This window comes from Electrophorus electricus, chromosome 13, assembly GCF_041902795.1.
Source record: "Electrophorus electricus isolate QZ-2024a chromosome 13, ASM4190279v1, whole genome shotgun sequence".
NCBI lineage: Eukaryota > Metazoa > Chordata > Actinopteri > Gymnotiformes > Gymnotidae > Electrophorus > Electrophorus electricus.
In genome coordinates this window covers 2,937,863-2,959,046 of record NC_137509.1, presented here as the reverse complement: position 1 = coordinate 2,959,046, position 21,184 = coordinate 2,937,863, and the positions used below count along the sequence as shown (strand labels likewise).

Sequence of the window (21,184 nt, the reverse complement as noted above, 5' to 3'; positions counted from 1 at the left end):
ACATTTTGTTATGTTACAGCCTTATCCCAAAATGGATTAAATTTATTTTCCCCTCAAAATTCTACACACAATATCCCATAATGGCAAATTGAAAAAAGTTTGTTTGGAAGTTTTGAAAATGTATTAAAAATAGAAAACCCAAAAAATCACATGTACATAAGTATTCACAGCCTTTGCCATGACACTCAAAACTGAGCTCAGGTGCGTCCAGTTTCCACTGATCATCCTGCAGTTGTTTTGACAACTTGATTGGAGTCCACCTGTGGTAAATCCAGTTGATTGGACATGATTTGGAAAGGCACACATCTGTCTATATAAGGTCCCATAGTTGACAATACATGTCAGAGCACAAACCAAGCCATGAAGTCCAAGGAATTGTCTGTAGACCTCTGAGACAAGATTGTATCAAGGCACAGATTGGGGGAAGGGTACAGAAAAACTTCTACAGCATTGAAGGTTCCAATGAGCACAGTGGCCTCCATCATCAGTAAGTGTAAGAAGTTTGGAAGCACCAGGATTCTTCCTAGAGCTGTCCACCCGGCCAATCAGTGATTGGGGTAGAAGGACCTTAGTCAGGGAGGTGAACAAGAACCTAAGGGTCACTCTGACAGAGCTTCAGTATTGCTCTGTGGAGAGAGGAGAACCTTCCAGAAGGACAACCATTTCTGTAGCACTCCACCAATCAGGCCTGTATTGTAGAGTGGCCAGACGGATTAAAAGGCACAAGACAGTCCACTTGGAGTTTGCCAAAAGGCACCTGAAGGACTCTCAGACCATGAGAAACAAAATTCTCTGGTCTGATGAAACAAAGATTGAACTCTTTGGCCTGAATGCCAAGCGTCATGTCTGGAGGAAACCAGGCACCACTCATCAACTGGCCAATACCATCACTACAGTGAAGCATGGTGGTGGCAGCATCATGCTGTGGGGTTGTTTTTTAGCAGCAGGAACTGGGAGTCTAGTCAGGGTCGAGGGAAACATTAATGCAGCAATGTACAGAGACATCCTTGAAGAAAACCTGCTCCAGAGTGCTCTGGACCTCAGACTGGTGTGAAGGTTCTTCTTCCAACAGGACAACGATCCTAAGCACACAGCTAAGACAACAAAGGTGTGGCTTCGGGACAACTCTGTAAATGTTCTTGAGTGGCCCAGCCAGAGCCCAGACTTGAACCCTATTGAACATCTCTGGAGAGATCTGAAAATGGCTGTGCCCAGATGCTCCCCATCCAACCTGATGGAGCTTGAGAGGTTCTGCAAAGAAGAATGGGAGAAACTGCCCAAAAATAGGTGTGCCAAGCGTGTAGCATCATACTCAAAAAGACTTGAGGTTGTAATTGCTGCCAAAGGTGCTTCAACAAAGTATTAAGCAAAGGCTGTGAATACTTATGTACCTGTGATTTTTTTATTTATTTTTTTTTAAATACATTTGCAAAAATTCCAAACAAACTTTTTTCACTTTGTGATTATAGGGTATTGTGTGTAGAATTTTGAGGGAAAAAAATTATTTAATCCATTTTGGAATAAAGCTGTAACATAACAAAATGTGGAAAAAGTGAAGCGCTGTGAATACTTTCTGGTTGCACTATAAGAGGATGCAGCAGATAAGACCTCTAGATAACTGTGGAAGGAGTGGTCCAGGGAAACAGACGCAGTAGATAAGACCTCTAGATGACTGTGGAAGGAGTGATCCGTCGATGGATGCTACTGGGGCACAAGCTGGGAAATTATCACTGCCAGCTGGATTACCTGGGAGATGATGTATGATGTTTGAAAGACCGTAAACAGCCAGTGACCTTAGGTAACATCACTGATGTGTCCAAATTCATCGCTAGATGCAGGTCTTAGTTTAATAAGATGATTAAGTAGAGGAAAAACAATATACTGTGCAGTTCATTGGCCTCCTAACCAGGACTGATGAAAAACACTGGCATTGACTACAGAACAGAGGCTGTGTAGTGCCAGAGATATCCAATAGGTGGAGCTCATATACAGTTAGGCTGCACAGTTGATGTTCAGTGGGTCTGCAACAGGATTGTTATTTAAGCATAGCAGAATAAATCCATTTGGAAATCCATTTTAGTAGTACATTTTACTTTATAAGACAAAAGGACAAAGTTACTATAATCAGTTCCACAGACTCAGGCTTAAGTCTTATCTCATCATGTCCATCAAATAATCACACTTTATGGAGGGTACTGTTGGGGGCTCAGATGTTACTGTTCCACTTAAACTCATTTTATAGACGTAGACTAAACATATTCCAAACTCCATAATGATAAGCAAAAACCAATAGGAATTTGTTGTAGTGCAGCTCATAGGATCACTGACAATACATAAGCCCACAACATAAAATCACAACATGAGAATATATAAAACACATACAAATAAAACACACAATATACATAATGCAAAATTCACAAGTTCAAAAGTGCTCCATGTCCAGAGTCTCAATGAGTTTAAAAAGATCAATAAAATAAGCTGTGTGATAATACTTACTGCAAGAACCTGGTTGTAAAATGTCTAAAATCCAAAACCCCCCTCATCTTATCATACAGTACTGAAGGCAGGATTGTGATCTATAACTAATACATATAGTGATGATCTGGTTTAGTGGAGGGGTTTGAAGGGTACTGAAATAACTTTAATTATGTGTTTAACTATATGTACTGGTTACATCATGCGATGCAACCATGAATATTTAAAATGGTGTCTGAGAAAAACTTAACTCAAACTTTTTCAAAGTGGGAATTTAAATAGAGACTGGGTTATTCAGAATGATCAGGGCCCACAAAAATCTTATAACACATGTATGCACTGTATGTATTTACATATGCATGTATGTATATTCAAAATTCAAAAATTAAAAATGTATTTATATAGCACTTTTTACAACAAGCTTTACAAACGTAAAGCAGCTTTACAAATGTCCAAGTCCAAGCCCACAGTGAGCAAGACAAGGGTGACAGTGGCAAGGAAAAGCTCCCTAGAGCACGAGGAAGAAACCTTGAGAGGAACTAAGACTGAAAGGAGGGGCCATCCTCCTCTGGCTGAAAACGGACACCACAATGATAACAGTTTGAAGAGAAAAATGCATTAAATAAAAATAAAATAAGCAATTAATGATTTGTCCAACTTTCCAGAAGTCCTAGTCTTGTCCTGAGGTGTCCAGGACCCAGCCCGCAAGAGAACATCCATTAAGAGCAATGGAGAAGTAGTTGGCTAGGGTGGAGGTGTGGTGGGCTACAGCAGGGGACCTCAGGGGGTGGTGGGAGTAGCCAATGCAGCTGAGATGGGATGAGGCTCAGTAACATCATCACATCAGAGGTAGGTGTACCTCAGCAGAAAAAGAGACTAGATTAGGCATGTCCAGGTACAAAGGTGTGTAAATAAAGAAACTATTATGTGCAATGATGTAGTCTGGGCTGTTCCCCTAATACCATCAACAATTTCAAGTCTATCTAGTAAAAGGTTGTGATCTATAGTGTCAGATCAAGCAATGTAAGCAAAGAGACATAACCCTGGTCAGAAGCCAACAACAGGTCATTGATTACTTTAATTAGTGCTGTTTCCATACTGTGATTAAATGCAGCATGGAAAAAGCAGGAAAATGGCTACCAGTCCATTGAAAATGACTTATTCCTCTATAAACAATGTTTCCACAAAACCATACCATAGAATCAGTACTGGGAAGACCAGTAAAAGTTAGCCATGTTATTTGAGGGATAAAGGAGTCAGGGAGTCACGTATGGTGGCTGCAAAGACAGCAGGTGCATTTATTCATTCTCCTTGGTGACTTCAACCTTCCATCAGACAAGCTGCATTCCTCCTGCATCCTTCCACTGTTGACAGCATTTGACCTCACCCTCTACCACTCTCCTCTGACTCACAAAGCGGGCAATGTTCTGGACCTGATCTTCACCCATACCACCACAACATCAGACATCGCAGTCACCCCCCTCCACCTCTCGGACCATCACTTTCTATCCTTCTCTCTCTCCCTTCCTTCTCTTTCCATCCAGTCATCTCCAACATGTTCCTCCTTCCTCCGTCGCAATCTGCACTCCATAACTCCCTCTTCCCTTACTTCTACTATTTTGTCCACCCTTCCTCACCCTGACTCTCTATCCTCTCTCTCTTTGGATACAGTTACAAATACTTTCATTTCTACACTCTCCACATCAATGAATCTTCTGTGCCCTCTCTCCTCTAGACCCGCTAAGTCCTCCCCACCTGCCCCCTGGCTAACAGAAACACTTCACTGCCACAGGAGAGAACGAAGGACTGCAGAGAGGAGGTGGAGGAAATCTCACATAGATTCAGATCTTAGCTCATACAAGTCTCTCCTTTCCAAGTTCTCACTGGAAGTAACATCTGCAAAGTCATCCTACTACAGAGAGAAATTCGAATCATCATCATCTGATCCACGCAAGTGCTTCACTATTTTTTCTTCTCTCCTTAATCCTCCCCCTCCCCACCCTTCCTCATCTCTTACTCCAGAAAATTTTATCACCTTCTTTGAGAAGGTTGCAGCAATCCACCAGTCCTTTTCCTCTGTTCCCACTCCTCCAACTAATGTGCATTCCCCAACATCCAACTCTCTGACTTCTTTTTCTCCTCTCTCCACAGATGAAATTCTTCAACTCCGACTATATGTCCGCTGGATCCGATTCCTTCTGCTCTGTTCCAGACAACCGCAAGAGATCTGCTTCCTTTCATCTGTCATCATCAACAACTACTTATCTTCTGGATATGTGCTTACTGCATTCAAAACCGCCAGGGTGGTACCAATCCTCAAGAAGGCCACACTTGACAGCTCCAGCGTTATCACTTCTCTCTTTCCTCTCAAAAGCCCTTGAATGAGCAGTTTATAATCAATTGTCTCTTTTTCTCACCCAGAACAAGCTGCATGATCCCAATCAGTCTGGCTACAAACCGGCACATTCTACAGAAACGGCCCTCATAGCGGTGACTGAGAAACTTCATGCCGCTAAAGCTGCCAAACAGTCATCTGTTTTGATTCTTCTAGACCTTTCAGCAGCCTTTGACACAGTGAACCACAACATTCTTCTCTCTGTTCTTTCCAGGCTTGGTGTGACTGCTATGCTGATGACACTCAATTATTTCTTTCTTTTCCACCCTCTGACACGCAGGTCTCCAGATGTATTTCGGCATGCTTAACTAACATTGCATCATGGATGACAGCCCACCACTTGAAGCTCAACCCCAGTAAAACTGAGCTTCTGTTCATCCCAGGTACTCCCAACCCTTACCATGACCTTACTGTTTCCATTGAGAACTCCCTGGTATCACCATTCGAAGCTGCCCGTAGCCTGGGCGTAACTTTGGACAACCAGTTGTCGTTCTCAACTCACGTTTCTAATCTAACCCGGTCTTGCAGATTCCTCCTTTGTAACATACGAAGGATTCGACCCTTTCTTTCGCAGGAAGCTACCCAGGTGCTTGTGCAGTCTCTTGTGATCTCAAAGCTAGACTACTGCAACTCGCTACTTGCTGGTCTTCCTCTAAAAGCCATCAAACCTCTACAACTTGTCCAGAATGCAGCAGCACGACTGGTCTTCAATCTTAGGAAGTTCACACATGTTACTCCACTACTGTGCTCCCTTCATTGGCTCCCTGTAGCTGCACAAATCAGATTTAAAATCTTGATGCTTGCCTACAAATCCAAAAATGGACCAGCCCCTTCATACATGAGGTCAATGGTCAAAGCCAAACCTGTACCTCGAGTACTTTGAACCTCAAGTACTGCTCGGCTTGAAATACCTTGCTTCAGGTCTCATGGATGACGAGCATCGAGATTATTTTCTGTCCTGGCTCCAAGATGGTGGAATGAACTCCCGCTTGCTGTCCAGACAGCAGAGTCCCTTGCAGTCTTCAAACACAGACTGAAGACCCATCTCTTTGCAGAATATTTAAAGGGCAACTGACACTGCTCCCTTATTGACTGACTAGTTTAATACTTATTGTAGGGCATTATTTATGCTTTTTAACAAACTTTCGCACTTATTGTTTATAGAACTTATCATTGTTTAAGATAGACATTATGTATTTTGCACTTCTAGGGATCAGCATTCATCCCTGTATTCTACAGTATTCTAGTTCATTGGTATGTTTAATTCTAACCTACTATACTGTACTTATACTGTGTGTGTATATATATATATATATATATATATATATATATATATATATATATATATATATATATATATATACTGTGTGTATATATATATATACTGTACTCATAGATATATTCTATGAGTAAGTGACAAAGCACTTTTGTAAGTCGCTCTGGATAAGAGTGTCTGCTAAATGCCATAAATGTAAATGTTCTAAGCCTTGTGGCAAAACGTGTATTAAAATGTGTGAGTAGCAGGAAGTTTAACAACACCTGGCATGTCTGGCACAAGAGGAGCACATGGAACAATTACTTCGATTACCATCCTAAGGTCCTGTGTAAACCTTCAACCTTCAGCCCTTCCCAGATTAACAGTTGTATTATAAAGCAAAACTGTTTCTTTAATCACTAGATAGAGGATATTGCTTGCAGCACACTGGCTGCTGTGTTGATAGCTGAGCCTGATATGGTTCACAGTTTAACAAACCCACTTGATCTGTGTGTTTGCTAAAGTTTTGAGGCAAGCTCCTAGCCGGTAACTTCAGGTATCCAGGTCTGTGAGCCCTCATGCTACACCTCACTTATTGTCTGCGAAGGTATTTGTGTTTTTCCAGTTTTCCCTCTCAAGTCTGTCTCTCTCCTGAGGCTTCCCTTAGCCATTCAAGTTCCTCCTCGTGTTCTGGTTTTGTTTGGGAAGTTTTAGTTTGGTTTTCCCCAGTGCATCGGGGTTGCCATTCTTCCCGTGGTGTCCTTTGTTGTCCCTTTTTCCATGCTCAGCGTGGTGTTTAGAGTTTCCTTTTGTTTTACCTGATCCAAGATCTAACTGTTCTGCACACGGGCCCACCATCATTAGAGTATAGTTGCTCATCCAGCAGGGTGTCATCAACTAGATGCCCTGGGTTTGAGCCCATCTTACAGAGAATTAATTCATTTTGTCCTAATATTTTATTCACAATTATGAAATATGCATTTTTCATTTTTTAAATGTATGTATCTAAACAAAAAAGTGTTCTTAAGATGTTTATTAAGAGGCTAAACATTTTAAATAAGTATGAATGGTCATAGGAAAATATCTTTGTTGCAATATCTGTCTTTTTCATTGGTATGAGTTGAAAAACACAACCACATTAGTTATTATTATTAATATTATTATTATTTTATTTAGAATGATTCCTTTTATAGAGAACATCAATCTCTGTAGCATGTGAGCTCCAGAATGAAGGACACTAACAGATATGAAGAGGCTGAGGAGGCTGAGAGGTGAGAACGTCTGTACAACAGCCCTCACAACACAACCCCATGCAAATGCAACAACTACTCCCAGATGTATCAGTATTACAATGCGTCAAAATGAGCTAAAACCAAATGAGTGAAACAATCAAAGGCAGAGAATAAAGAGAATACTACAGCACATAGTATTGTTGTTGGACTCAAGGATCTTGAAAATTCAATTGTTGTTAGCAGTATCTATTTAATCTTCCTCTAAATTGGCTTTTCAAATTTCATGAACTTCTGCCTTGTTATACAAAGCAATCACATTTTATTGAATTTCCACTTTGCAAATGTATCAGTTTCCTTTAGACATCTGAGTGGTAAGACTAAAACTAACAAGTAGCCTATGGAACAACATAGATAAAAGTTCTGGTTAAAATTTTGGATAGAGTATTACTTCTTCTGTAAAGAATTACATATTCCTTCATTCTCTGAAACTTTAATACCAATGTTTGCTTAAAGACCAAGGAACCCTCAATCTCTTATCTTCTGCTAATTAAATTAATTTTACACTTCCATGTATGCAATATGAATACCGTTACAAAGTCCAATAAATGACAAATTTTGTTCCAGCAAAATTTCATACTTTTCCTTGTAAAATGGGTGGCCCTTTTCTAAAGATTATATAAGTTTTACTCTCAACAGCCAGAAAGTTGCTGCCCCTCTCATATTCTCTACCTTCCTGCTTTCAAATCCTCTTTGAGTCTGAGCAACATATACAGCTATCTATCTAGTAAAAGCCAAAGCTATCTAGCTATCAAGTAAAAGATGGAATGGTTATTCTAAGGACACACACATAGCTGTCGTGTTACACTTACATGTTGATTTTAATGTTTGTACATGTGGATCAATATACCGTATTGATTATCTTGGGATAACAGACCTAAGTTTGATTTTATAGATTTTATAGATCAGATGATCCTTCACACGTTAGAGCATCATAGTGACACCACATCTGCATCTTGTAGAATAACAAGTTAATTCTAAATGTATCAAAGCAGGCTTCACTGACCTTTTAAAGATACTAAATACCCATATGTTTATTTGACACAAATGACCATATTTTTCACAAATAAAAACTGTGGCATCCTAAACCAAATTCCTCATTTTTTCTTGAATGGAAATTGTATGAGGAGACTGTTTCAGTTATATTGCACAACTCACATATACTAATAGAACATAATTAAAACATTAATAACAGGAGTATATTATTGTGATATAATTTATGCAAGTGCCACTATGTCACTATGTACATTTAAGTACTGTAAGCATATAGGTAGGAAACCTGAAGAAGAAGAGACAGACCTCCACAGATTAATTTCCTGAAAGGGACTCACTTGCCCTTTATCACTGTTTTTCTTCAACAGGACTTCTGCTTGTATGGGACAAAGTGACAAACACTTTCCACATTCACTGTGTGTCTTATGTTCTGATCTATAATTATTTGCTGTTGGTGGATGAAAGATAAATATCAGCAACATAAATGAGAATGTTTATCAAGCACATGTACGCAACAACTATTTTTGCATGCATTGCCTAAATATGTGTGTGGTTTCATTGACTTGTACCGATTCACCATGGAGAGAATCCTGTACAGCTGCATCGGTTCCAGGTACAGTGGTCTCAACCACATGATCTCAACCACAGGAACTTACAAAGAGTGGTGAGGGCACGTGACCTCTTCACAGGCAAATGTAGTGGTTGGTGACATATTGCTCAAAAAGGACTAAGATAAAACAATAAACATATGCAAAATGTATTAAATACACATCACAATGCAATAAGGCCACTTGACTGAGAATTCATAGGACACCAGCTACTCAACTAGTACAAACTTCCAGGGACTGATAATAGGACCAAAGCAAAATACACATGTGAATTACTCCAAAGCCTCAAATCACTCCATGCTACCAAAGGGAAAGATGCCCTAATAGTGCTCAGCCATCATGTTCAGCATACACGAGGCCGCCACGATCCCCTCATAGCACCATATCCACACGGCATCTACTGCTAGCACAAACTTATAGCACGCACTTAAATGTGAACCCCCACTTGTAGGACCCTGCCTGCTGTTCAACACAGATACAGCAAGACAGGACCCTATCTGACACTTTACCTGCCAAACCTTGTAAAGCCTAATGGGTGTGTGCACATGACAAGGATTACCCATCTATGCATGAAACCTCACACTTACGCATGTGGAAGAGATGTCTATGTTTCATTTTCATTTAACATCACCATTGATGAAAAATTGCATTCATACATGTAGTGTTAGTCTTATGTAAGCATATCATCAAGTTTGCCTTTATTGTTGACCAAGTTATTTGCAGTATACCATAGCTGAAATATCATTCCTCCAGGACTCATCGTTCAAAATGCAACATAACATTAAGTGACAAAACAGTAAACACAGGTACAAAGGCACATCCCAGTGCAGGATACAGGACAGTGCAAAAACACAGTACTGTCTACATAATTACTGTAAACATCATTGGCAGCAACATGGCACACAGTGTGGTATACTGGTTTAAAGAAATTATTCTATTATTAAGAGTCTGTGCAGTGTGGCTTGATTTGGTGTATGCAGGGTACAGTAGCAGCAGAATGTTACTGAACAATAGTCCAATGGGTGTCTGAGGGAAAAAAGCTCTTACACATTCTAGTGGAGATAGCTCGGATACTCTGGTACCTTCTACCAGGTGATAGGGTGAATAATCCATGGGAGGGGTGGGAGGGGTCCTCGACAATGCTGGTGGCTCTGCAGTGTTTAATGTATACTGACTGAGGAAAAAAACATGCTGATGATACTCTTTGCTGTCTTCACTGACCACTGTAGGGTCTTGTGTCCTTGATGGTGTAGCTACCACATAGTGCTGCACCTACACAGCATGCTCTTATATGTTAGGAAAATGAAGTTTGGATCCAACATATTTGGCTCTACTAATCAGATAATCAGATACTACTAAAAGGCATGATTAGCTCAATCATATGTGCTGGAACTAAACTCTGCAAGGCAGCAGATCTCCTGGACTGGAGTCATTTTTTCTAAGTCTATAATGTTTCACACTGAAGGCCCTCTACAAAGGAGTTGGTAAGTTTATTACACCATCCTGTGGTTAAAATGAGGATTTTCATAAGAATCATTTAATATATATTTGACTTTTCACATAAACCATACTGGCTTTTGAAATTCCCTGAATGCAGTTTCTAAACTCTGCAAGGCAGCAGATCTCCTGGACTGGAGTTATACTTTCTAACTCCATAATGTTTGACACTGAAGGCCTGCTACAAAGGATTTGTTAAGTTTATTACACCATCCTGTAGTTAAAATGAGGATTTTCATAAGAATCACTTAAATATATTTGACTTTTCACTACTGGCTTTTGAAATTCCCTGAATGCAGTTTCTAAGTGCTGATCGTGACCATTCACACATACCCAGACCCATGTGCTCTCTGTCTGGCACTGCTGAAGACACGGAAGTGCTATTTCTTAACAAAGTGCAGCGTTTGATTAGATACTGAGCTAGTTTGGAATATGAATAAAGCGAAGAGCTGCTAAGCCAATGAGAATATTTTTACCATTCATGAGTGCATATCAGAAGAAGAACAGAACATTAATAATTTTGTGTTTGGGAAAAAATGTTTTTGCATTAATTCAGTGCATTAATCCTCAAGCATTACATTTTTACTTTGCACTGCTTAAGTAAATTTGTTACAAGTTAAAAATCAAATAAAAATAAGATTTTATATATATATATATATATATATATATATATATATATATATATATATGTAATACACACACACACTAATGTAGTTAATGCAGATTAAATTGTAATTTTAACTGAATTAGAAAATATAAAACTAAAGCTTGAATAAATATTTTATTTAACCATGATAACTATAAATTTGCTATCATAAGAGAAATTCATAATTACAGTTTTGTAAGATTTTATTATATTTATTTATTTATTTGCTCTTTTGAACACACCAGCTGTATGTTGGGGGCGCACATAATGAGTGGACCAATAGACCTGTCATACAAACTCATGCATATACAGTACATGTTAAGAAATGTTAAGGTTTATTTTTAGAACGATAATTAGTTTTTAATAGCAATATTTTTTTTTATGATAGCAAACAAACATTTATGAAAGAAAGACATAAGTAAACAAATAGGCTACAATAATAAGTTATAATGATATATAAGAATATTGAATTACAATTTTACATCAAAATGTATAGCGTACGAACAATGTGCAGTATGTGAGCCATCACTTAAATGTTTCACACTTGGCTAGGCATATGGGTAAAAATCAAGCCAAAAAGACTATAAAACATTAGGATGTTCATGGTAAGAGAAAATTAGAATAACAGAAAAATCTATTTATAAAAATGAAATTTAAATGTAAAAAATCCATAAAAAATACCAAATGAGCATGCACCTTGTACTGTTATCACCCTTTTAAAAATGATTATTCTTTTAATTGTACTATTTTGATTGTGGCTATTCAAAAATATTCAGCAGCATCAAGTGATCTTTACTAGATGATGTAAACTGGATACATCATTGGCAAAGTTACGGAGTATAAGCCTAAATATCTCTTTAGTTCAGATCCTGGTCCCTCCTGTCCCCTAAAGCCACAAACTAGACTTCAGAAAACCTCGAGTACAGCAACACCACAAGGAACGGAACAACAGATCCTGTAAAAACTACATTTATCATAGATTCTCTGTGAGGCAGCTTTGACACTACTCGAGTCACTGATTGAAGATTTAAGTTTCACAATGTTGCACTTTCTTCAGACACCTAAAAGAGAAAGATGCTTTATAAGGTCTCTTCACACATTAATTAGAAAAACATACATTTTTATTCGGGTTTGCATGAATGGCTTAACCTTAGTGTTTAAGCTATTGAGAAAAATGTTCATTTGAAATGTTAATTTGATATGTCCTATAAGGCACATCTTTAAGAATACCCTATAGTTCCATCTAGGAAATGTTAAGGAATTGCTAGTGAACTGTCTTATCAACATGTCTGTAATGAATCACTCTTACCTGTTATTCTTTTTGCTGTGCCTTTTGCTAATCTGAGCATATGTTGAATCTGTGGTTTTAGTGGAATCACCTGGAAAAGAGGTAGAATGCAAAGACTTTTACACTGACTCAATGTCTAAAAACACTGCAGAATACCCCCTAGTGAGCAAAACATTGTTGAAATGGGATATACGACTCTGAAATTTGTTCATATTCCACATAATACAATCCTGGTAAAAATTTGTGTTTTATTAATTTAATGCACATATCAGTTCTATTGTTAAAACCTCCTACTGTCATCTTTGTAACATAGCCAATATTGTAATAGAATTTCAATCCTGTCTCTCTAACCCTGCTGCTGTGTCTCTTGTGCATGACTTTGTTTTTAGTCACTTGGAGTATTGTATTTCTCTTCTTGTAGGTATCAGTCCAAATTATGTTGTTGCACCTTCTGACTCACACTCGCTGTCACAACCATATTACACCTGTTCTCTAAGCTCTTGTAAAGGGAATACTATGTGCTTCAGTGATTCACATACATTCAGCACTATCCTGTTCCCTAGGAAAAATGTTTATGTAAGCAAAGAACTTTAAGGGAGTGAGACCGTAGATTAGATAAGGCGGAAGATGTCTCTCGCTTTATTGCCTGCAATCGCTTTATTGCCTGCAATTAAGGGATGACAGTCAAGCAAGATTCTTACCAGCCGGCCTGAAAGAGATAAGCAACGCTTCTGTGATTGGTCAAGGCATACAGTTAGAATTGTATATCAAGCAATGCTCTGTATGACTCGGGGCTTCTCTTGGTAGTGAGCCCCACACTCTGTGGAATCTTTCTTTTCTATTAAAACCTTTTTTACTTATTATCCACATCTGACTCCCCGTTTCATTGAATTTCCACCACAGAATTTGGCGTTGTCGGCAGGATCAGCGAGAGGCACCATGCGGAGCAGCGGTGACTAAACTTCGAGGACGCTCCTCAGAGAGAGAACTGAGCTGGAGAAAGAGGGAAACCCACAAGAATATGGGAAAGTACCTAACCAGGGAGTGACGTCCCGCTTGACTCCGGTGGTGTGCTCCGCCTGATCTAACGAACAGAAAGTAAGTGGTGAAGTTCAGTAATTTAATCCTAGAAGAAAGTGACATAGTGATCCGCCTGACTCTACCCTGGGGTGGGTCTGTAAAGTAGCATAGTACATGAGATACTAGGGCTTAAAAATAGGGTCTAGAGGACTCCGGAGTCTGGGACTCCGCCAGCCTAAGAGAATAGGCACACTGAGTAGACGTACTAGTGTAAGAAATAGGCCCGGGCCGACAGAACACCCCGTAGGGAAAGGAGTGGACTCAGTATACTAGCACGATTTGCTGGAGCGGAACTAATCCATATCGGGGGTAGATGGTGTGGATAATAAGATAAGAATAGGAAAATTGTAGAGAGTAGGTAAGTTTCCTTTGTTCTTTTGTTGCCTGGATCCAAGAAAAAAAAAAAAAAAAAAAAAAAAAAAAATTGGTTATTATTATTATTATTATTATTATTATTATTATGGGTGCGGGCAACAGTAAGGAGTATGAGTTCAGTAAGGACAAGTTCTCCAGTAGCCTACTCTTTCAAATGAATAAGGACTACGGGGAACATGTAAACAAACATGTCCCATTTTGGATTAAATATTACGGTTTTAATGTCTCAGGGACTCTAAGTGTTGCATACCTGTTAAAATTAATTGAAAGAGTTAAGGTTAAGCCTAGGGAAGCTGATAAGAAAGCGCGGAAATATTTTGATGAGAACAGTGAAGACATGCTGGAAAAGGCAAAAATGTGGTTAGAAGAAGCTGAGAAAAGGCAGAAGCAGCAGGTAGGGCATAGAAAAGGTAATAATGAAGTGTCTCAGTGTGTTTCTTTAGCTGATCCTGACCTCGATGCCGCCCCGCCGAGAGCCCCCCAGCTGATTCAGCAACCACAAGCGCTAGCAAATCCACCTCCTTATCCGCAACCAGGAACTTCATTAACACCAAAGCCGTCTCCATATGACGAATTAAGACGACAACTGGAGGCAATAACCTCACCAGTGGCTCATCGCACTCGAAGTCACACCACTATAAAGCCATCTGCAGAGCCTGAGGTAGACTATGCCCCACAGTTCCCGATGGTGGAAGTGTCAGGACCTGAGGGAGTGATTATGGTCCACCGTCACTGGACTGCAGACGACATCATGAAAGCGGCCGATGGCCTGAGCAAGCCAGGTGACATCGGCGGACGACGCTTCGGACAAGAACTGATGGCATTCGTGCAGTCCTGCAGACCAACACAGGCTGAACTGAGACGGTTATTGATGATTCGACTCGGACCACAGTATAACCGCATTGATAGAAACTGGGTGGATGGAGATGTCCGTCTCCACCTGCCTGAGTGGAATGCACCGCCCCAAGGCCAACCTGACCTGAATGGCCCATACAGAGAGATGATAAGAGGGTGGAATCGAAAGGGTGGAAACAGCCTATCCAACCACCATCAACACCGATGTGATAGCATCATGCAAACAGAAAGATGACGAACCCGTCGCTGACTTTCTCGTCCGTCTGACGCGTGTCCACACTGACCATTGTGGAATTGACACACCAGCACAACGAGCAGCAGGACCTGGAGAAGTAGGTGCATGGGAAGCTCATTTGAGAAACAGCTTCCTAATGAATATGAGAAAAGACATCAGCGATCTCATTAGAAAAAAACTGCATAGGCTACAGCAGAGCTCCCCTATCTACTATTGAGGAGCATGCCAAGCATCATGAGACAATCCTGGGGAAGAAAGACGCCAGACGAGAGCGTCAACGAGCAGATACCACACACCAAGCGATGCTGACAATGCTCCAGACGGTGGGAGATCAAGGAGAAGGCCGCGGACGAGGAAGTAGTCGTGGCAGGGGACGTGGTCGCGGAAGAGGCAGAGGCAGAGGAAGAGGAAAAGGAGGAAAAATTGATTGGATGAAAGAGCAGGAATGCTACAACTGTGGAAAGCTTGGACATTTTGCCAGAAACTGTCCGGAGGAGGATAACTCGTATGACGGGGGCACAGATCAGGATCCCACAATCCACGAGTGACGGGCGGTGGAGAGGCAGGACAGCAGCGGACCACTGAGTGAAGACAGCAAAAGGGAAGTGACAAATTTAAATTACCAACTATTACAGCAGATTAGTAAAGGGCCAAGAGGCCTCCCCGAGGTAACTGTGAAAGTAGAGGGAAAAAATGTTAGGTTTTTGGTTGACAGTGGTGCCACCCACTCAGTGTTAAAAGAAGGATTAATAGAATGTAGAATGAGACAAGGATATGGGATAACCGTAATTGGAGTGGGAGGTCATCCCATTGATGAAAGGATGTCCGAGCCTCTCCGATGTAGTTTAGGGAAAAGCCAATTTAAACATAGTTTTTTGATATCAGAAACCTGTCCAATTAATTTGTTAGCTAGAGATTTAATGTGTAAACTTGGGTGCACAATTAGCAGCAACCCAGAGGGGTTGTTTGTTACGTGGGAAACACCTACACAGGGAGTCCAGCTAGAGGCAGGAGCCCCTTTGTACGTGTATGAATTGCAGTGCACTGCGGGGGAAGTACTAACACATTTTATGACTGAAGTTACTAACACGCTACCTGGTGAGCTGACAGTTAAACAAAGTGATTCTATTCACTGTACAATGAAGGTCCATGAGGGATGTGACGTTGATTTTGAACAGAAATTTGACTTAGGGGGCAGTGACAGTTTGATTATCACAGCCATAGCGTGGGACTGCGAGTGGGCTGCGGGAGTGGTGCAGCTCTCAGCTAAACAGAAATCTTTATATTCAATCTCACATGCAACACCTCATGTGTCGCTGGCTAGCGCACATGTTGACCCAGACTGGCAGAGAGTAGGGTTGTGGACAAAACGTGTGTTGAGCGCAACTGATTGGATAAAAGAACCCCAGTGTAAAATTATGTACAGCCCAAGCATAGAAGTGTGGAAAATGCCAACCCCGTATAGGCTAAGTTGCAGAAGGGGGGTCGAGCTTGTAAGTCCAAATATAGTAATTATGGCAGCCTCTGTTACCCTCTCAGAGGAGGAGGAAGAGGAACTGAAAACAGTTCCTGCAGGGTTATGGGCACAGGGAAAAAATGATGTGGGCTTAATAAAAGGATGTGAGCCTGTCCACATCACCCCAAAATCTGATTACAGACCAAGCCAGCACCAATACCCTCTAAAACCAGAGGCAGTGGAGGGCATCAGGCCTGTGTTCCAATCATTAAAACAAGCAGGAGTTATCGTACCATGCCCAGACTCACCAGTACGTACTCCAATTTTCCCAGTTAAGAAGCCAGGGAGAGATGAATGGAGATTTGTGCAGGATTTGCAGGCTGTCAACGCGGCAGTACACCCTAGAGCCCCAGAAGTTCCAAACCCGCACACTATTCTCTCTCAGATCCCACCAGACAGTAAGTGGTTCAGTGTAGTTGATTTGGCCAACGCTTTCTTTAGCGTACCTGTGCACAAGGATAGCCAATTTTGGTTTGCTTTCACTTTTGAAGGAAAGCCATACACATTCACGAGATTGTGTCAAGGGTATTGTGAATCACCAACCATTTACAATGCCGCCTTACACCGAAGCCTAGAGGCTTTAGAACTCCCTAAGGGAATAGCCTTGCTGCAATATGTTGATGATCTTTTGATTTGTGGGAGAACACGAGAAGCGTGTAAACAAGCCACGGTGGCACTGCTACATCATTTAGCAGGGGAAGGCCATAAGGCATCCAAATCCAAATTACAGTTCTGTAAGCAGCAAGTGCATTTTTTTAGGACATGACATCACTGAGCAAACGCGCATGCTGACTAAAGACCGAGTGAATGCCATTTTGACTATACCAAAGCCCATGACGAAAAAACAACTGTTGTCCTTTTTAGGAATGTGTTCCTATTGTAGGACATTCATACCATCCTATGCAGAACATGAGGGACCACTCAGAGATATAATACCGACAAAAGGGTCAAATTCCTCACAGCCGGAATGGACACCGGAAGCTGAGGCGGCCTTCACAACACTGAAACAGCTGTTACAAGTCATGCCAGCGTTGGGCATTCCCGACCCAAACAAACCATTTGAACAGACAGTGGATGTTAAAGGGCAATATATGACAAGTGTATTGACACAAAAACATGGGGACAAACAAAGGCCGGTGGCCTACTTCTCAGGAAAATTAGATACAGTCGCAGCAGGCCTACCTTTATGTGTAAGAGCTGTGGCAGCCGCCGAGAAGGCACTAGTGGCTTCCAGAGACATAGTAGGCTACGCTAAGCTTACCCTACATGTGCCTCATGCAGTGTCAAGAATACTGCAAGATCAAAAAGTGGCACATTTGTCCACTCAGCGATGGCTTAGGTACCACACTGCCTTATTAGACATGCCAAATGTTACTGTGAAACCATGCACAACTCTAAATCCCTCCACTCTATTGCCTACAGAGGAGGAAGGAGAGCCCCATGACTGCCAACAGGTGTTAGAAATTACAACATCTCCCAGAATAGATTTAAAGGAGGAACCAATATTTAATGCGGACCTGGAATTGTTTGTGGACGGTTCAGCTAAACGTGACTCTCAAGGCACTAATCAAGCAGCATATGCTGTTGTGTCACACACAGAAGTGGTGAAAGCAGAACCACTCCCATCTAATTACTCAGCGCAGGCAGCTGAACTTGCTGCACTCATATATGCGTGTAAACTAGCACAAGACAAGACCGTGAACGTCTGGACCGATTCCCGGTACGCGTGGGGAGTAGCACATGACTTTGGGGCCATTTGGAGACATCGCAACTTTCTCACCAGCTCAGGAGCAAAGATAAAGAATCACCACCTAGTAGCAGAGCTGTTGGAAGCAATTCAACTACCAAAGGAAGTAGCAATTATAAAGTGCGCTGCACACACTAAGGCAGATGACGCCGTATCAAAAGGGAATGCTTATGCGGATAAAGTAGCTCAACTCACAGCGTTACAACCGCTCCATACACAAATGGCACAAGCAGATACCGAAACCAGAATATCTACTAAAGATATCCAAAAACAAGCCACTCCACAAGATTATGTGAAATGGAAAAAAGGGGGGTGTAAACAAATAGGCGGGATATGGGTACACCAAGAAATGAACAAACCCTGTCTCCCCACAGCTTATATGAAAGGACTAATTGAGATTGCTCATGGGAGGAGTCACATGAGCAAAGGGGGGATAGTGGAGAGTATAACGAGACATTGGTATGCACCAGGAATAAACACACACACCCAAAATTTTTGTTCCCGATGTTTGGTATGTGCACAAAACACACCACACCGAGACAATCATACCAAACACGCACCCGCCGGACACCCGCCGCCTAGTGAGCCATTTCAACATTGGCAAATAGATTTTGTAGAACTAACACCAGCTGAAGGAAAGAGGTACATGCTTGTGTGTGTGTGCATGTTTAGCAAGTGGGTGGAGGCCTTCCCAACGGGAAAACAAGATAGTGATGCAGTAGCAAAAGCGCTACTGAGAGAAATTATTCCCCGGTGGGGGTTACCACAACGAGTGTCCAGTGACAATGGGACACCCTTCGTACACGAAAGACTAAAAGCTCTGACTAAATATCTAGGGGTAGATATGAGAAAACACTGCAGCTATCACCCTGCTAGTGCAGGGGCAGTAGAACGGACAAACGGCACCATTAAAGGAGGTCTAGCTAAATTAACGCAGGAAACAGGCATGAATTGGGTAAAATGCCTTCCCCTCGTCCTGTGGCAATGCCGAACCAGACCGCAGGCACGAACAGGCTTATCAGCTTTTGAGATAGTGTTTGGACGGCCTCCCAACACGGGGATCGGACCGCCCGACTGGGATACTAACCTGATCAATGAATCACTTTTGCAGTATTGTGTGTCTCTGCACAAATCTCTCTCCCATGTGTCTAAGCAGGTGAAGGCAGTTCTTCCCGAGGTGACGAATACGCCACTCCACACCCACCAACCAGGTGATTGGGTGCTGATAAAGGACTTCAGAAGGAAGCGGTGGAACCAGCCCAGGTGGAGAGGACCATTCCAAGTGCTGCTGACGACTAACACCGCCATCAAGACCGACGGAAGAGCGACATGGGTGCATCACACGCATTGTAAAAAGGCACCAGAAACGCCACCGCAGGACTAGCAAGATGCAGCACCTCCTGTGGATCAGCCTGATACTATCACGCATCAGTGTCATTACATCTAAAGATTGGTGTATACAAAAGTATGGAGGAGTAGAATTGGACTATATGGTGGGCAGTTCTACTGCATGGACTTTTGACTTATGTGACGTAATTAATTGTGCAGGAAAGAATTCATCATATCACCGATATGATACATACTTATGTTGGGATAAGGATAACTTCCATGTTTTTGCCATAACTGAAGATTTTAGTTAATAATTGTATGAGAATCAAAGGGGGGAAATGTAAAGGGAATACTATGTGCTTCAGTGATTCACATACATTCAGCACTATCCTGTTCCCTAGGAAAAATGTTTATGTAAGCAAAGAACTTTAAGGGAGTGAGACCGTAGATTAGATAAGCAGGAAGATGTCTCTCGCTTTATTGCCAGCAATCGCTTTATTGCTTGCAATCGCTTTATTGCCTGCAATTAAGGGATGACAGTCAAGCAAGATTCTTACCAGCCGGCCTGAAAGAGATAAGCAACGCTTCTGTGATTGGTCAAGGCATACAGTTAGAATTGTATATCAAGCAATGCTCTGTATGACTCGGGGCTTCTCTTGGTAGTGAGCCCCACACTCTGTGGAATCTTTCTTTTCTATTAAAACCTTTTTTACTTATTATCCACATCTGACTCCCCGTTTCATTGAATTTCCACCACAGCTCTTCACTGGCTTCTTGTAAAATACTGCATCCAATTCAAAATCCTTATGCTCACTTGCAAAGCTCTTAATAATTTCATTCCTTCCTGATTGTCTGACCTTCTCCTTCCTTACAAACCCAACTGTATTCTCTGCTCATCTTCAGCTGATCTGTTAACTGTTCCTTCTTCTAACCTCCATAGGCTTGGTTAGCATCCTCCAGATCAGCTCCTCATCTCTGGGCTTCTCCTCCTACAGGTTTGTCAGTCAAATTTTCTCTGCATGTTCAAAATAAATCTCAAATCTTAAAACTTACCACCAACCTGCTCTCTACAACCCTGTTTCTATTTCTTGTTTGTCCTTAGGTATTCTCTGTTCTAGTATTAATGTAGCATCTCATGTATTATATTATTAAACACCCATTAATTAAAGACTCTCTGCAAGAAGGAACCAATAAATGCCTGTTTCCTTCTTGCTGCACCATCCCATGAAGCCTATCCAGGTTTATTAGGGGCCACTTAACATTACTGGCATGGGCCGCCATGGGCCCCACACAGAAAGCAGAAATGCTGGCTACCCTAGCAGCAGTAGCACAGGGCAAAGAGAGTTTTCAGAAAGTGGGCACAGCTCGATAAGATCATACAGCTGTACAGTGGTGTAGAGCTTATTATGGTGCAGTACATCCTTGAGCAGCACCATGCAACATCTATTCACAGGCATCTCAACACACACATGCATACTTGTTCTCTTGCTTCCACACACACACACACCTACAGAACAGACATTCATATGCATATAGACATATCAGTATATTAGCACACACACTGACAGTCTCATCTTTTTCCCCTCATGCTCACTACCCCC

General features: G+C 41.4%; 1 protein-coding gene across 1 annotated transcript in view; it reads right to left on the bottom strand.

Annotated features, from left to right (window-relative positions):
• Nucleotides 1–11,390: 11,390 nt before the first annotated feature.
• The window catches only part of LOC145643529 (Fc receptor-like protein 5), a 76,191-nt gene continuing 66,397 nt past the window's right edge, over nt 11,391–21,184 (bottom strand). The window contains exons 15-16 of the mRNA XM_081695038.1: nt 12,468–12,537; nt 11,391–12,219 (exon numbers count right to left, since the gene is read on the bottom strand). Of these exons, the coding sequence (XP_081551164.1) occupies nt 12,186–12,219; nt 12,468–12,537 (104 nt within the window). The 3' untranslated portion in view covers nt 11,391–12,185. The remainder of the gene's footprint in view (nt 12,220–12,467; nt 12,538–21,184) is intronic.